General features: G+C 38.9%; 1 protein-coding gene across 3 annotated transcripts in view; it reads left to right on the top strand.

Annotated features, from left to right (window-relative positions):
- Window positions 1–14216, top strand: part of gpr137c (G protein-coupled receptor 137c) — a 49313-nt gene extending 35097 nt beyond the window's left edge. The window contains exons 5-8 of one of the 3 annotated variants that reach the window (XM_072268957.1): window positions 279–404; window positions 3672–3796; window positions 10992–11119; window positions 13546–14216. In XM_072268957.1, the coding sequence (XP_072125058.1) occupies window positions 279–404; window positions 3672–3796; window positions 10992–11119; window positions 13546–13556 (390 nt within the window). In that variant the 3' untranslated portion in view covers window positions 13557–14216. Of the gene's footprint in view, window positions 1–278; window positions 405–3671; window positions 3797–10991 lie in introns of all 3 variants that reach the window. The other 2 variants (XM_072268966.1, XM_072268948.1) reach the window with 2 other exon arrangements.
- Window positions 14217–14785: the final 569 nt, after the last annotated feature.

Genomic DNA, 14785 nt, shown 5'->3' with positions numbered 1-14785 from the left:
TGTTAGTAGATGAGAAAAAAGTGAGGCATGTACTGAAATTCCCATCAGAACAAAAATTAAATATTCCACCACAAAATGAGTCTTTGACCTGAAGCATTAACAGAATTAATTAAATAAATTGAAACAAGATGGTCTTTTACAAGTTAAGACTCCATTTTCAAACTACTTTAAATGTTCATTGATTTATCTTTTTTTCATTGCCTTTATTGGATTTTCCTTTGAATGTTGCATCTGACTCTTTTTCGATTGTACTAAACTGCATTAATGTTTACTTACAGGCTGATGTTGAAAAAGTCAGTGACCAAGCTTATGTGGCATTTGGAATCATTCTTTTCCTTTGGGAGCTCCTGCCTACAAGTTTGGTGGTATTCTTTTTCAGAGTGCAGAGGCCAAATCAAAATCTGGTATGAAATTGCTTTAACAGATTTTCTTGGAAGATAAGTTTTCCCTTTCATCTATCACATGCCTCTAGCAATGTTTATTTTAAATTGTTCAACGTGTAGTGCTAACACTCTTAATGCTTCCCCATTCTCCAGTGAATGCTCTTACAAATGGACGCAGGTAGAAAAATGAAGGCGTTGACCGTTCAGTTCCTAAAGCTTTCTCTGCCATTCAATCCAAGGCTGATTTTGCACTCATGTTTTTAACGCTTTATGTGCTTAACAAATCTCAGTCCTACAGAACTACAACTTTTTTTTTAGATTATGAGGGCACGCAGTCCTCTTTTATTGTCATTTAGTAATGCATGCATTAAGAAATGATACAATATTCCTCCGGTGTGATATCAAACTTGTAAACTTGACCTAGTATCAAGATCTGCTCTTAACCACTTCTCAAGCTTGCTATAACTTGAAGTTTGCTCAAAACTGTACTAAAGCACTACTTCACTACGTTTGATTGCTGGCCCTTCAGGTCTCAAATTAAGATTTTGTCAGTGCCATTTGTTTGCCCCAATTGTATCCATAAAGTACTTCTTTCTTCTCCCTGCATGAGATAATAAAACACAGGAGCAGAATTAGGCCATTTGGCCCATTGAGTCTGATCTGCCATTTCATCATGGCTGATGTACTTCCCCCTCAGCCCCAATCTCCTCCCTTCTCCCAGTATCCCTTCTTACCCTGACTAATCAAGAATCCGTGAGCCTCCGCCTTAAATATACCCGATGACCTGGACTCTACAGCCACCCGTGTCAATGAATTCAATAGATTCACCACTCTGGCTAAATAAATACCTCATCTCCATTATAAATTGATGTACCCTTATTCTGAGGCTGTGTCCTCTGGTCTTCGAGTTCCCCACCATCGGAAGCATTCTCTCCACATCCACTCTATCTAGGCCTTCCAACATTTGATAGGTTTCAATGAGATCTCTTCCCCAATCCCCATTCTTCTGAATTCCAGTGAGTATAGACCCAGAGCCTTCAAACACTCCTTGTGTGATGAGCCTTTCCATTCTGAAATCATTTTCCTGAACATCCTTTGAACCATGAACAATGTCAGCACACCCTTTCTTAGATAAAAGACCTATACCTGCTCTCAGTTCTCCAATTGAGGCCTCAGCAGTGTCTTAAACGCTGAACATTACACCCTTGCTTTTAATTTCTAGTCCTCTCAATGAATGCTAATATTGCATTTGCCTTACTCATCACTGACTCAACCTGTAAAGTAACCTATAGGGAATTCTGCACCTCAGATTTTTTTAAAATTTTCTCTCCATTTAGAAAATAGTCTTTTTATTTCTATCAAAATACATGACCATACACTTCCCGACACTGTATTCCATCTGCCACTTGTTTGTCCATTCTCCTAATCTGTCCAAGTTCTTCTGCAGCCTCTCTGCTTTCTCAACACTAACTGACCCTCCAACTATCTTCCTATCGTTCACAAACTTGGCCACAAAACCGTCAATTCCATCATCCAAATCATTGACATGTAATATAAAAGAATCAGTTGCAATACAGACTCCTGAGAAACACCACTAGTCACCGGCAGCCAACCAGAAAAGGCTGTCCTTTATTTCCACTCTTTGCCTCCTGCCAATCAGCCAACGCTAGTATCTTTCCTGTAGTACCATAGGTTTTTAACTTGTTAAGCAAATCTCATGTGTGGCTCCTTGTCAAAGGCCTTCTGAAAATCCAAGTTCACAACAGCCACCAATTCTCCTTTGTCTATCCTGCTTGTTATTTCTTCAAAGAATTCCAACAGATTTGTCAGGCAAGATTTTCCCTTAAGGAAACCACGCTGACTTTGGGTGTTTTATCATGTGCCTCCAAATACCCTGAAACCACATCCTTAACAATTGACTTGCACATATTCCCAACCACTGAGATCAGACTAACAGGCCTATCATTTCCTTTCTTCTGCCCCTCTCCCTTCCTGGACAATGGAGTGACATTTCCAATTTTCTAGTTCTCCAGAACCATTCCAGAATTGATTCTTGAAAGATCATTACTAATGCATCCACAGACTCCTCGGCCAGTTCTTTCAGAACCTTGGGGTGTACACCATTTGGTCCAGGTGGTATATTTACCTTCAGACCTTTCAGTTTCCCAAGCGCCTACTCCCAGTAATGGCAACATCACTCACTTCTGCCCCCTGACACTGTCATACTGCTAGTGTCTTCTACACTGCGGACTGACGCAAAAAAACTCATTCAGTTCATCTGCCATGTCATTGTCCCCCATTACTCCCTCTCCAGCATCATTTTTCAGTGGTTCAGTACCTTAGATTAGTTTTTTTTTTTTTTTTTTTTTTTTTTTTAAAGCATCCCATGGTTTTGCCATCCTAGCTATAGAATACTATACTTCGGGATGTATCTATCCTGCACCTTCTAAATTGCTCCCAGAAATTCCAGCCATTGCTGCTCTGCTGTCATCCCTGCTAGTGTCCCCTTCCAATCAATTTTAGCAAGCTGTCCTTTCATGCCCCTGTAATTCCCTTTACTCCACTGTAATACAGATACATCTGACTTGCTTGCTAGGTCCATTTCATGTCCTCCCTTTGCCCTTCTGATTTCCCTCACAGGTTTATTCTTGTCCTTTTTACAGTCATGGTGGATTTATGTCGCTTTTTTTCTGATCAGATTTCAATATCCATTGTCATGAAAGGTCCCCTAAACTTGTCAAGTTTACCCTTCACCCCAACAGGATTGTGCTGCCCCTGGATTCCTGATATCACTCAAGTTCCAACTTTCCATTCTTACCCCTTCTTTCAGACAAGCTCATTTACTTCTGCTGGATCCGGCCTAATTCCTCCAAAACTAATCCCTCTCCAGTTTAGGGTGCAAACTTGCAGACCTGTCCCATCCTTTTCCACCACTATCTTTAATAAAATAAAAAAAAATAAAAAAAGAAAGAAAGAATTAGTTACTAGAGCCAAGAAATCACTCAATTTCTTGCCCAGCCTCATTCGCTGGAGGGGATCAATATTGTACCCTCTATAGTGGTTGAAATTTAAAGTATTAAGGTCTGATTTGTTAAATGGGAAAATGATCACTTGTACACAACAGAACAATTTTTAAGTGTTGCTTTTAAACTGTCTTATCTAATGCTTGTACAGAACATGGCAGGATTGTGCAAATTTTCATTTTTGGTAAAATTGCTTTTGATAATTGTACAGCTTCTCCCATAGCTTTTTATGCTATTGAATCTGTTGCATTGATGTCTCTTACAGGGATCAGGAGGAATGATAAACAGTCACAGTTTCAGTTCCAGGGCATATTTTTTTGATAATCCAAGGCGGTATGATAGTGATGATGATTTAAGTCGAAGTAGTGGCTCAAGAGGAGAACGAGGAAGGTACGTAAAATTTAAGAGTGAAATCTTCAAACCCTGAAAGTGTGGCTTTTTTTAATCTTAGAAGCATTCCTGAAGAGTGGTCATTGCAATTCTTCAAAAACATTTTATTGTTACAAAATTTCCCTTTCTGGAAAGGTAGAAATGCACTTTAGCATGCTGGCGCTTATGAGCAGGAATAATTAACATTGTTTTCCAGTAGTTTTCGTACTCCAGTTTTGATTGGTTCTGAAATGTACTGGATATATACGGCTGTGAAACACAAAAACCTACTTCTCCATTTCTTCAGAAGTCTTTGACAAGAACAAAGTTAAACAATTTTGAACAGGCTCTTATTAACATTAACAGATTGTTACTGACATTAGTTTAATACATAGAACAGTACAGCACAGTACAGGCCCTTCGGCCCACAATGTTGTGCCGACCCTCAAACCCTTCCTCCCATATAAGCCCCCAACCTAAATTCCTCCAAATACCTGTCCAGTAGTCTCTTAAACTTCACTAGTGTATCTGCCTCCACCACTGACTCAGGCAGTGCATTCCACACACCAACCACTCTCTGAGTAAAAAACCTTCCTCTAATATCCTCCTTGAACTTCCCACCCCTTACCTTAAAGCCATGTCCTCTTGTGTTGAGCAGTGGTGCCCTAGGGAAGAGGCACTGGCTATCCACTCTATCTATTCCTCTTATTATCTTGTACACCTCTATCATGTCTCCTCTCATCCTCCTCCTCTCCAAAGAGTAAAGCCCTAGCTCCCTTAATCTCTGATCATAATGCATACTCTCTAAACCAGGCAGCATCCTGGTAAATCTCCTCTGTACCCTTTCCAATACTTCCACATCCTTCCTATAGTGAGGTGACCAGAACTGGACACAGTACTCCAAGTGTGGCCTAACCAGAGTTTTATAGAGCTGCATCATTACATCGCGACTCTTAAACTCTATCCCTCGACTTATGAAAGCTAACACCCCAAAAGCTTTCTTAACTACCCTATCCACCTGTGAGGCAACTTTCAGGGATCTGTGGACATGTACCCCCAGATCCCTCTGCTCCTCCACACTACCAAGTATCCTGCCATTTACTTTGTACGCTGCCTTGGAGTTTGTCCTTCCAAAGTGTACCGCCTCACACTTCTCAGGGTTGAATTCCATCTGCCACTTCTCAGCCCACTTCTGCATCCTATCAAAGTGTCTCTGCAATCTTTGACAATCCTCTACACTATCTACAACACCACCAACCTTTCTGTCGTCTGCAAACTTGCCAACCCACCCTTCTACACCCACATCCAGGTCGTTAATAAAAATCACAAAAAGTAGAGGTCCCAGAACAGATCCTTGTAGGACACCACTAGTCACAATCCTCCAATCTGAATGTACTCCCTCCACCACAACCCTCTGCCTTCTGCAGGCAAGCCAATTCTGAATCCACCTGGCCAAATTTCCCTGGATCCCATGCCTTCTGACTTTCTGAATAAGCCTACCATGTGGAACCTTGTCAAATGCCTTACTAAAATCCATGTAGATCACATCCACTGCACTACCCTCATCTATATGCCTGGTCACCTCCTCAAAGAACTCTATCAGGCTTGTTAAACAGGATCTGCCCTTCACAAAGCCATGCTGATCAGACCATGATTCTCTAAATGCACAGAGATCCTATCTCTAAGAATCTTTTCCAACAGCTTTCCCACCACAGGCGTAAGGCTCACTGGTCTATAATTACCCGGACTATCGCTACTACCTTTTTTGAACAAGGGGACAACATTTGCCTCCCTCCAATCCTCCGGTACCATTCCAGTGGACAACGAGGACATAAAGATCCTAGCCAGAGGCTCAGCAATCTCTTCCCTCGCTTCGTGGAGCAGCCTGGGGAATATTCCGTCAGGCCCCGGGGACTTAACCGTCCTAATGTATTTTAACAACTCCAACACCTCCTCTCCCTTAATATCAACATGCTTCAGAACATCAACCTCACTCATATTGTCCTCACTGTCATCAAGTTCCCTCTCATTGGTGAATACCAAAAAGAAGTATTTATTGAGGACCTCGCTCACTTCCACAGCCTCCAGGCACATCTTCCCACCTTTATCTCTAATCGGTCCTATCTTCACTCCTGTCATCCTTTTTTTTTCTTCACATAATTGAAGAATGCCTTGGGGTTTTCCTTTACCCTACTCGCCAAGGCCTTCTCATGCCCCCTTCTTGCTCTTCTCAGCCCCTTCTTAAGCTCCTTTCTTGCTTCCCTATATTCCTCAATAGACCCATCTGATCCTTGCTTCCTAAACCTCATGTATGCTGCCTTCTTCCACCTGACTAGATTTTCCACCTCACTTGTCACCCATGGTTCCTTCACCCTACCATTCTTTATCTTCCTCATCGGGACAAATTTATCCCTAACCTCCTGCAAGAGATCTCTAAACATCGACCACATGTCCATAGTACATTTCCTTGCAAAAACATCATCCTAATTCACACCCGTAAGTTCTAGCCTTATAGCCTCATAATTTGCCCTTCCCTAGTTAAAAATTTTCCTGTCCTCTCTGATTCTGTCCTTTTCCATGATAATGCTAAAGGCCAGGGAGCGGTGGTCACTGTCCCCCAGATGCTCACCCACTGAGAGATCTGTGACCTGACCAGGTTCATTACCTAGTACTAGATCTAGTATGGCATTCCCCCTAGTCGGCCTGTCCACATACTGTGACAGGAATCCGTCCTGGACACACTTAATAAACTCTGCCCCATCTAAACCCTTGGAACTAATCAGGTGCCAATCAATATTAGGGAAGTTAAAGTCACCCATGATAACAACCCTGTTATTTTTGCACTTTTCCAAAATCTGCCTCCCAATCTGCTCCTCTGTATCTCTGCTGCTACCAGGGAGCCTATAGAATACCCCCAGTAGAGTAACTGCTCCCTTCCTGTTCCTGACTTCCACCCATATTGACTCAAAAGATGATCCTGCTACATCACCCACCCTTTCTGTAGCTGTAATAGTATCCCTGACCAGTAATGCCACCCCTCCTCCCCTTTTTCCACCCTCTCTATCCCTTTTAAAGCACTGAAATCCAGGAATATTGAGAATCTATTCATGCCCTGGTGCCAGCCAAGTCTCTGTAATAGCCACTACATCATAATTCCATGTATGTATCCAAGCTCTCAGTTCATCACTTTTGTTCCTGATGCTTCTTGCATTCTTCATTAAATATTTGCAGTTCTCTGTATATCAATATTCAAAGTAACTACAGACAGTGTAAATAAACCTGACCTCTAAACTTCAGTTCAGCGTCACAATGTTTGACTTGACATCTACAGAATAAAAATTGAGACTATAGGTCTAAAATTACACATTCATTCTGCTTTTTGTTACTGACCAGTAATGAACGAATAACCATGAGATGATCTTAAAGGAAAATCTCCAATTGTGAGCATCCAGGGAGATCAGCACAATATCAAAATGAAATTTTGTATTCCAAGATTTTGTACCAGAATATGAAAGGCCGCACTAGTAACAAATGACACTTGCAAAGGACCATTGTAAATCTTCAATAAAATTCAGGCCAATTTATACTTGCAAGAGTTACTGAAATGCAACTTAATGGGGAAAAATAAAAATACTACTAAGAAACTAAAACAAATGCACTTTCAGGCCTGGAATCCAATGTTACACTTCTTGAGGATATCAAATCTATTATGAGCAAAATAAATGTGTAGTAGTTAAAGAACATTTATGTAGCAAATTAATTCACTATGCATCTTCTTCCTGATGAGTTTAAGTTGGATCTGTGTACTTTGGCAATTGATATCAAGGGGCAAGTGGCCTTTGTCCTCTGTCAAACTGCATATTGAGAGAAACAATTTGGAAAGAGAGAAGACAAATGGGTCTTCATGATGGTCTACCATGTTCAAGTGAAATCCCTTGTTCACTCTTGATGTAGCATTGTGGACAGACGCAAATTAACATACCTGATATTCCTAATACTGCCTAGGATAGATGTCAAAAGAGTTGGTATTACTGTTTATCATTAAGCACTCATCTGAGGAATATAATATTATTATATTTGTGATCTAGTTGTGTTGATGGAAAGGTGGAAAAACAGTATCAGACACTTCGTTCAAATATTAATTTGCATTTTGCATCTAGTTTGTACTGCAAAAGTTGCTGCTTTGTGCGATTAAATCATTTTCCTCCCACAGTGGTTGCGATGAATGCAGCAGCCTACTGGTGCTTCAGTTTGACACTGGTATCTGTTCATCTCAGATGGTGACAGATGAGCTGCAATGAGTAAGGCAGAAAGTGCTTCCTGCAGTAGGATTAGTCATACTTTGCAGCTATATACAGTAAAAAGCTAGGTAAAGGTGGGTGAGAGCAGAGGACCAAGAGCTTGGAAGTAAAATGCTCAAACTGACACATTACTACTATGGCCAGAGTTGTCTTCAAATTCATTCTTGCTTTGCATTCAGTTATCCTGTAGACATGCCCTTGTGTTCCCTTCTGAGAGTTTTCTGTACCAACACTCACCCCACCCAACCCCAGCAATAGAGTCATAGTCATAGAAAAGTACAGCACAGAAACTAGCCCTTGGCCCATCTAGACTGTGCCGAACCATTTAAACTGTCTACTCCCATCAATCTGTGCAGGGACCCAGAGCACTCCATGCCCCAACCATTGTACCTATCCAAAGTTCTCTTAAACATTGAAATTGAGCTTGCATCTACCACTTGTGCTAGCAGCTTGTTCCACACTGTCCAGACTCTGAGTGAAGAAGTTTCCCCTCGTGTTCCCCTTAAACTTTTCACCTTTCACTGTTAACCCATGACCTCTAGTTGTACTCCCACTCAACCTCAGTGGGGGGTAAAATAAAGTTTGCTTGCATTTACCCTATCTATACCCTTCATAATTTTGTCCATTTGTATCAAATCTCCTCTATTCTTTGGAACATAGAAGACTTAAAGCCCTAAATTATTCAATCTTTCCTTATAACTTGAGTCCTCTAGACCTGGCAACATCCTTGTAAATTTTCTCTGTACTCTTTCACCCTTGTTTACTTCTTTCCTGTAGGTAGCTGACCAAAACTGAACACACTACTCCAAGTTTGACCTCACCAATGTCTTGTACAACTTCAACACAACATCGCATGTTCTGTACTCGTACTTTAATTTATGAAGGCCAATGTGCCAAAAGCTTTCTTTACGACCATACCTACCTGTGACACCACTTTAAATGAATTATGAATGGACCAGTATTCCCAGATGCCTTTGTTCTACCACACTCCTCAGTGCCCTACTCCTCACTGTGTGAGACCTACCCTGGTTGGTCCTACCGAAGTGCAACACCCAGCCCTTGTCTATATTAAATTCCAGCTGACATTTTTCAACCCATTTTTCCAGCTGATCCAGATCCCTCTGCAAGCCACATTAGTCTTCCTTGCTGTTCAGTAGACCCCCAGTCTCTCATCCGCAAATTTGCTGATCCAGTTAACCATCCATAGCATTGGTTGATTATAGATGAGAAGCAATAACAGACCTAGCATTGATTCCTGCGGCACACCACTAGTCATAGTCCTCCAGTCAGAGTGGCAACCATCTACTACCACTCTCTGGCTTCTCCCACAAAGCCAATGTCTAATCCAGTTTACAACCTCATCTTGAATGCCAAGCAACTGAACCAACTGTGCTTACTGTAGCATTATCCCTGGATCTCCACTTATCTGTCACGCCATGAAATTTTTTTTTTTTGGAGGCCCATTTTGTAAGGAAAAATCAAATCCTTTATGCTAAATATAAGATAACCTGGAGATTAAAGTACATGAACAAATGTTACCATAATTAACTAGTCACATACCTAGATTATATTTATTAAATCTCCTGTTAAATCTGACCACAGGATTGGAGCAAGATTTAAATTGTCTTCAGTTAATGATCTTTGAATGGATTTATTGCTGAATGATCTGATTTATTTTCCCAATGCAGTCAATACAGAACAAAACTGTATTTGCTACAACTGTTTCCTATTTCCAAGTACATTCAATTTTCAGTTGTGCTGTACTCTTAAGCTTAAACTTGTAGCAAGATAAAACATTTGAATTTTTTACTATATGAAAAATGAAGCTAATTAATACTACACTTGAATTTCCAGCACTTGTTGGCGATCAGCAATTTTGTTTAAGAAATGATATTTTAAGTTCCTCCATAATAAATAGGATAATCCAAACAAGTCACTTAAAAAAGTAGTCCATTGGAATTTCAGCAAATCTGAAATGTTTCACTCACCCAGTGTCTCTAAACTACAAAAGGTGTATTTATTAGAATCTCTTCTATAAGAAGCCCAGATGGAGATGAGATTTCAATTTTGAAGATAAAATGTCGCACCCTCCGGCCCCTTCACACTCATTCTTTTAACAGGGGGATCTGTTGATTGTCTTTCCTTTAAGAGGGAGAGTAGACAATTACCATTTTTCCAGATCTTTGTTGTGCATGAGTTCAAAAATGTGCCTTAGGTCAAACCTGTCTGTAATGCCTTTGTAACTTAAGCATTAACTCTTGGATATAATATCATTAGGAAAGTAAATACTTTGGAATCACTTAAGAACACTAAATTTGGAGCAATAGATGGCATTGGAAAAGATTCCATAGTATATAATCAGGAAATTGAGGTCTTTGTTTTTGCAACATGAATTGAGGCGGCAGTTTGTATTTATTTCATTTTACTTTTAGGAAGTTGTGGTTCCCCACTTCCCCAGCACTTATTGTCATGCTCCATTAATAACAATAAGAACAGCAAATTGAGTCTAGAGCTCTACCTCACTGATGTCCAAACAACATTGTGATCTAACACTGTTTTCTCTTATCACCTCTTGACCATCACAACAAGATGCTGCAGGAATACATGGTTTCATCCTGTGATTTTCCTAGCCTATGCTTCTAAACTCGTGTTCAAACTTGCTGGAAGATATTTTTCCTCCCCACACGCAAAAGGGAGCTTTTCTCTTTTTCCACTACATTCCCATCTTCAAGATAAAGTATCCAGAAAATAAATAATTGTAACAATACAGGCGCATGCTTGGAGCGGGTCAGCTATCTGGCTGCCAAAGTAATTTGGGGAAAGAATAGAAAAGATAAAAATGTTAAAAATATTACCATCTAAAATTGTTCTTTTTAATTAGACTAAAAATCCCTTTCCTTTTTTTTCCTTTAAAGCATCCTATCCACAACACCACAAGGCACTGGTTGGTATGGAGCAACCCATAGGAATAGCAATTACACTGTAGTCTCTCACTTGCTGAACGGACCTCCAGCAGCTACAACACCACTGCTCTTCGCTTATGGTAATATCCAAAATAATCACCACCATAACTATTACTCAACGCCACAAAACTATTACTTGACACCCCAGAACTAGTATGAATCTGCAGTTAGTTTTGTGGAAATGCTTGCACATCAGTTTGCATGGACTGACCTCTTGTGTCAATACGAAAGAAATGCTGTCTGAATTCAATTTCTGGCATTGAGCGAAAGATCTTTGGAATTTCAGAGCTGCATCAATGACCATCAGCATACAAATGACCTGCACCATTGCAGCTTGCTTTGAGTATAGTAGGTTAGACTGTGTATTGCACTTTTTAGCCTGCACTTGCAATCTGAACCAAGTATTGGAATGATATCATTCTGGCTTTATTAATATCTATATATCTTGAGGGCTTTTTGGATTAATCTGGGCCAGGCAGATGCAATTATTCCTAATATGATCAATATGAACTTGGTTTTAATGTATCTATTAAGTGAGTTAACTTTAAATCAGCTATTTTAAACTAACCAAGACAGGCAGTTTAAAATGCATTAATGCTGTGATGCATGTATTTAAGGTATTCTTAAGACTTGGCAATTTCATTTGGACTTGTACGGTTTTGCCATGGTAATACAGTATTAATGAGTTGGTTATATATATCCAACTTCTACATTTAATGAGTTTTGCTTAAGTGACCAACTATGTAATATGATATAATATTTCAGTATTTACCATTTTGAAATCTTACAGAATGGGCTAGAGTTGTCTGACAAATAAACCTGGCAACTGTCAATGTGTTAATATTTCTATCTATAGCCTAAATTTGTGAGCATTACCTTAAACTATTTTGATATAGTCAAGTTGCATGTTTATTTTAGTGAAGTCAAATCTCATTACCCACATGGTAATTTGATTATCTGGGGTTTCTTTGTTCTTGAGGGCTAGTTTCTTCACACAAAGAAGAAATGCTTCTAGGCTCTGTGATGTAATTCCAAACATGTAATAACATGCACATCAGCATGTTTTGTACACATTTGAACTTTGAGAGATGGCCAGTTATTTAAGTATACTACACGATTATTGTAGGGCACAGATTAAAATAGACTTTTCAAAGTTTGCACACTTCCTGACTTTGTTAAAATAGTGCAGCTTAAATGTTAGTAAATGTAAATTATTGGTTATTAAACTTTCTGGATGTGCTGTATTTTTGTATGTAGTCACTGTTGGAAGCTGCACAATATATGTATGTATGTCTCAGGTCTTCAATGGAAAAACTTCAGCAACAATAAGATAAATCTATTAAATGGTCTTTTAAATCTGCACTTGAGTACTGAATTTGCACAATGTTCATCTTCAATCCTGCTATGTTTTTAAAAGCTTTCCAGCATGAGATTCAATTATTTCTAATGTAATGTACCTGGGCCAAAATCTTGTGGTTGTCAGTTTCAGGATTTAATTTAAATGTTATAGGTAACGGTCACTTAATATGGCCAAAAATATTTTGCCCATATTTTGCCCTATTTGGTGCATTAAGGATGACGTTTAGCAGTTTGTTTACATACCGAATGTACTTGATAGGTGTCATTTTAAATGGGGGATGCCTCAGTGTATATATAGTATTGTTCTTTTTGGCGTAAGGCAGGATAGATCAAGGAGCAGGATAATAACAAAAAATCAGCAATAGCTTCGTAATTCATTTTTGTATCTGTTAATTTTGTGCTATATTCTAAACAACCATTTGGTACATAAATTTGATTTTAAAATGTGCCCTACAGTACCATGTAAATTGTAAGATCTAGTCTTTTGGAAAATGGGTATACATGTTTGTCATTATACATGAATATATTTGTTTCTGTATGGAAAAAGTACTAATTCCTGAATTGCATTTATCATCCTAATTTTTAGTATGATTAAAACATTGGGGAGCATTGTAGACAGATGGTCTTCTGAAGAAACTATTCAAAACATTGTGTTTTGTTTCTCTAAGTTATCCCATGTTCTAGGTTGAATTGGGTGTGTTCAAGGGAGATGAGGGCCATAGATAAGGATTATCACATTGTTAATGGAAAAATAACTAGGTCATGCAAGATGCTCTAAGATTTGTATCATTCCATCAGGAAAAATTAATTTAGTGATTTAATTTTAATACCTGTTGATGTTCAGCAGCCATTTGTATCTTGCAGACTTGCATCTCTACCTTATCCTCAACAAAGCCTCTAGAATTTAAATCTACTGCATATGTAAATATTATCAAGATTAAACTGATGTAGAAGTAGAGTATCTTAGGAATGTTGATCCTATATGTGCACAGTATTGGAACTAAAATTTGGATCATTCAGCATAAATTAATTTAAAACTTTGAATACTAATCTTAGACATTAAAATTGTTTATTACTCCTCAAATTCATGTAGTCTTTCACTGCAGCATGCTTAATGAACCAAGAGCTTATTCTATTTTCCATCCAGTCCATGAGTGAATTATCTAACTGGCAATCCATCAGAGGATCAAATACTTAATCTCATTGCTGCATGAAGTCTTCTTCCATGAACCAGGATATGAACAAGCAAACAACTGTTACCCTCTTTGGCTTGATCTGTGATTTGTAAGTGATCAGCTTAGCTCTAGCTTTGTTGTCTAAATGATCATGTCACAAGGTCAAGCTCTCCAATTGGAACCCGATAAACTGTGATTTTTATCTTCCTTTCTGACATTAGAACAAGCAACATAATGACCATTTCAACACAGAATGATGCACTTTCTTTATTGAAAATATTTGTAAATTATTTTTCAGTAACACTTCAAAATTGAATGATTTGTAATGCTTAAATCTACAAAGTTTTGTCTGTGTAGCACTATTGAAAGGTATTGTACTGTTAATAATTTAACTGTAAATTTACCACTTCTGTTAACTGTGAAGCTATACTTGAGGCTTTGTTTTATTGTGACCAATGAATGTAATGAACTTACTATTAAAAAAGTTGTAACAAGCACTTCCATATTTAAATAAATGTTTTATGGCATTCGTAAAGGGAAGATGCTAATATTTAGTTGAAAGTCTTGAAGGTAACTTGAATTTATTGAATGATTTTTTAAAAATCTATGTGCAGCAGTTAAAACTAAAGCAGGTTAACTGGCATTATTTATATATGTGTGTATGTGCATCTATACAAAAATTTAAAAATTGGGGAATTCTACCTTTAGCAATGTAACACTGATTCGTTAGGTTGGTTCCTGCAGTCCTGGGATTGCAAATGAAGAAAGAGAGCCCATGTTCTGAACAACACCCAAATTCTGCAAATGCCCACCAGGTCAGGCTTTGTCTGTGTGAAGGGAAATGGAGCTAACATCTGACAAAAAGTGTCCTTGACCTGAAATATTCTCTTATCCAGAGATCAGGATGTCAGAATTGCAAAATCCAGAGGGAGGATAAAAGGGGAAGAGGTTAGTGACGCAATATCAGACGGACTACTGAGAAATCAAGTTAAATGAATGTGTAGAATTCAGTACCAAGGCCAAAAGTCTGCTCAATCTGAAGCTGAAGAGCTGTTCCACACTTGGATTAGCCTCTTGCATTGGGGGTGGGAGTCAAATATAGAATTCCAAGCAACAGGAAGTTTGGCGGTGACCTTCTGGACTGAATGCAGGTACTCCACAGGTAACACATTGAGCTATTCTTAGAAGTTCAGAAAATAAGAAGTGATAGAG

Source organism: Mobula birostris, chromosome 1, assembly GCF_030028105.1.
Source record: "Mobula birostris isolate sMobBir1 chromosome 1, sMobBir1.hap1, whole genome shotgun sequence".
Classification (NCBI taxonomy): domain Eukaryota; kingdom Metazoa; phylum Chordata; class Chondrichthyes; order Myliobatiformes; family Myliobatidae; genus Mobula; species Mobula birostris.
The sequence above is the reverse complement of the archived record's forward strand: the minus strand, read 5'-3'. Positions and strand labels throughout refer to the sequence as shown.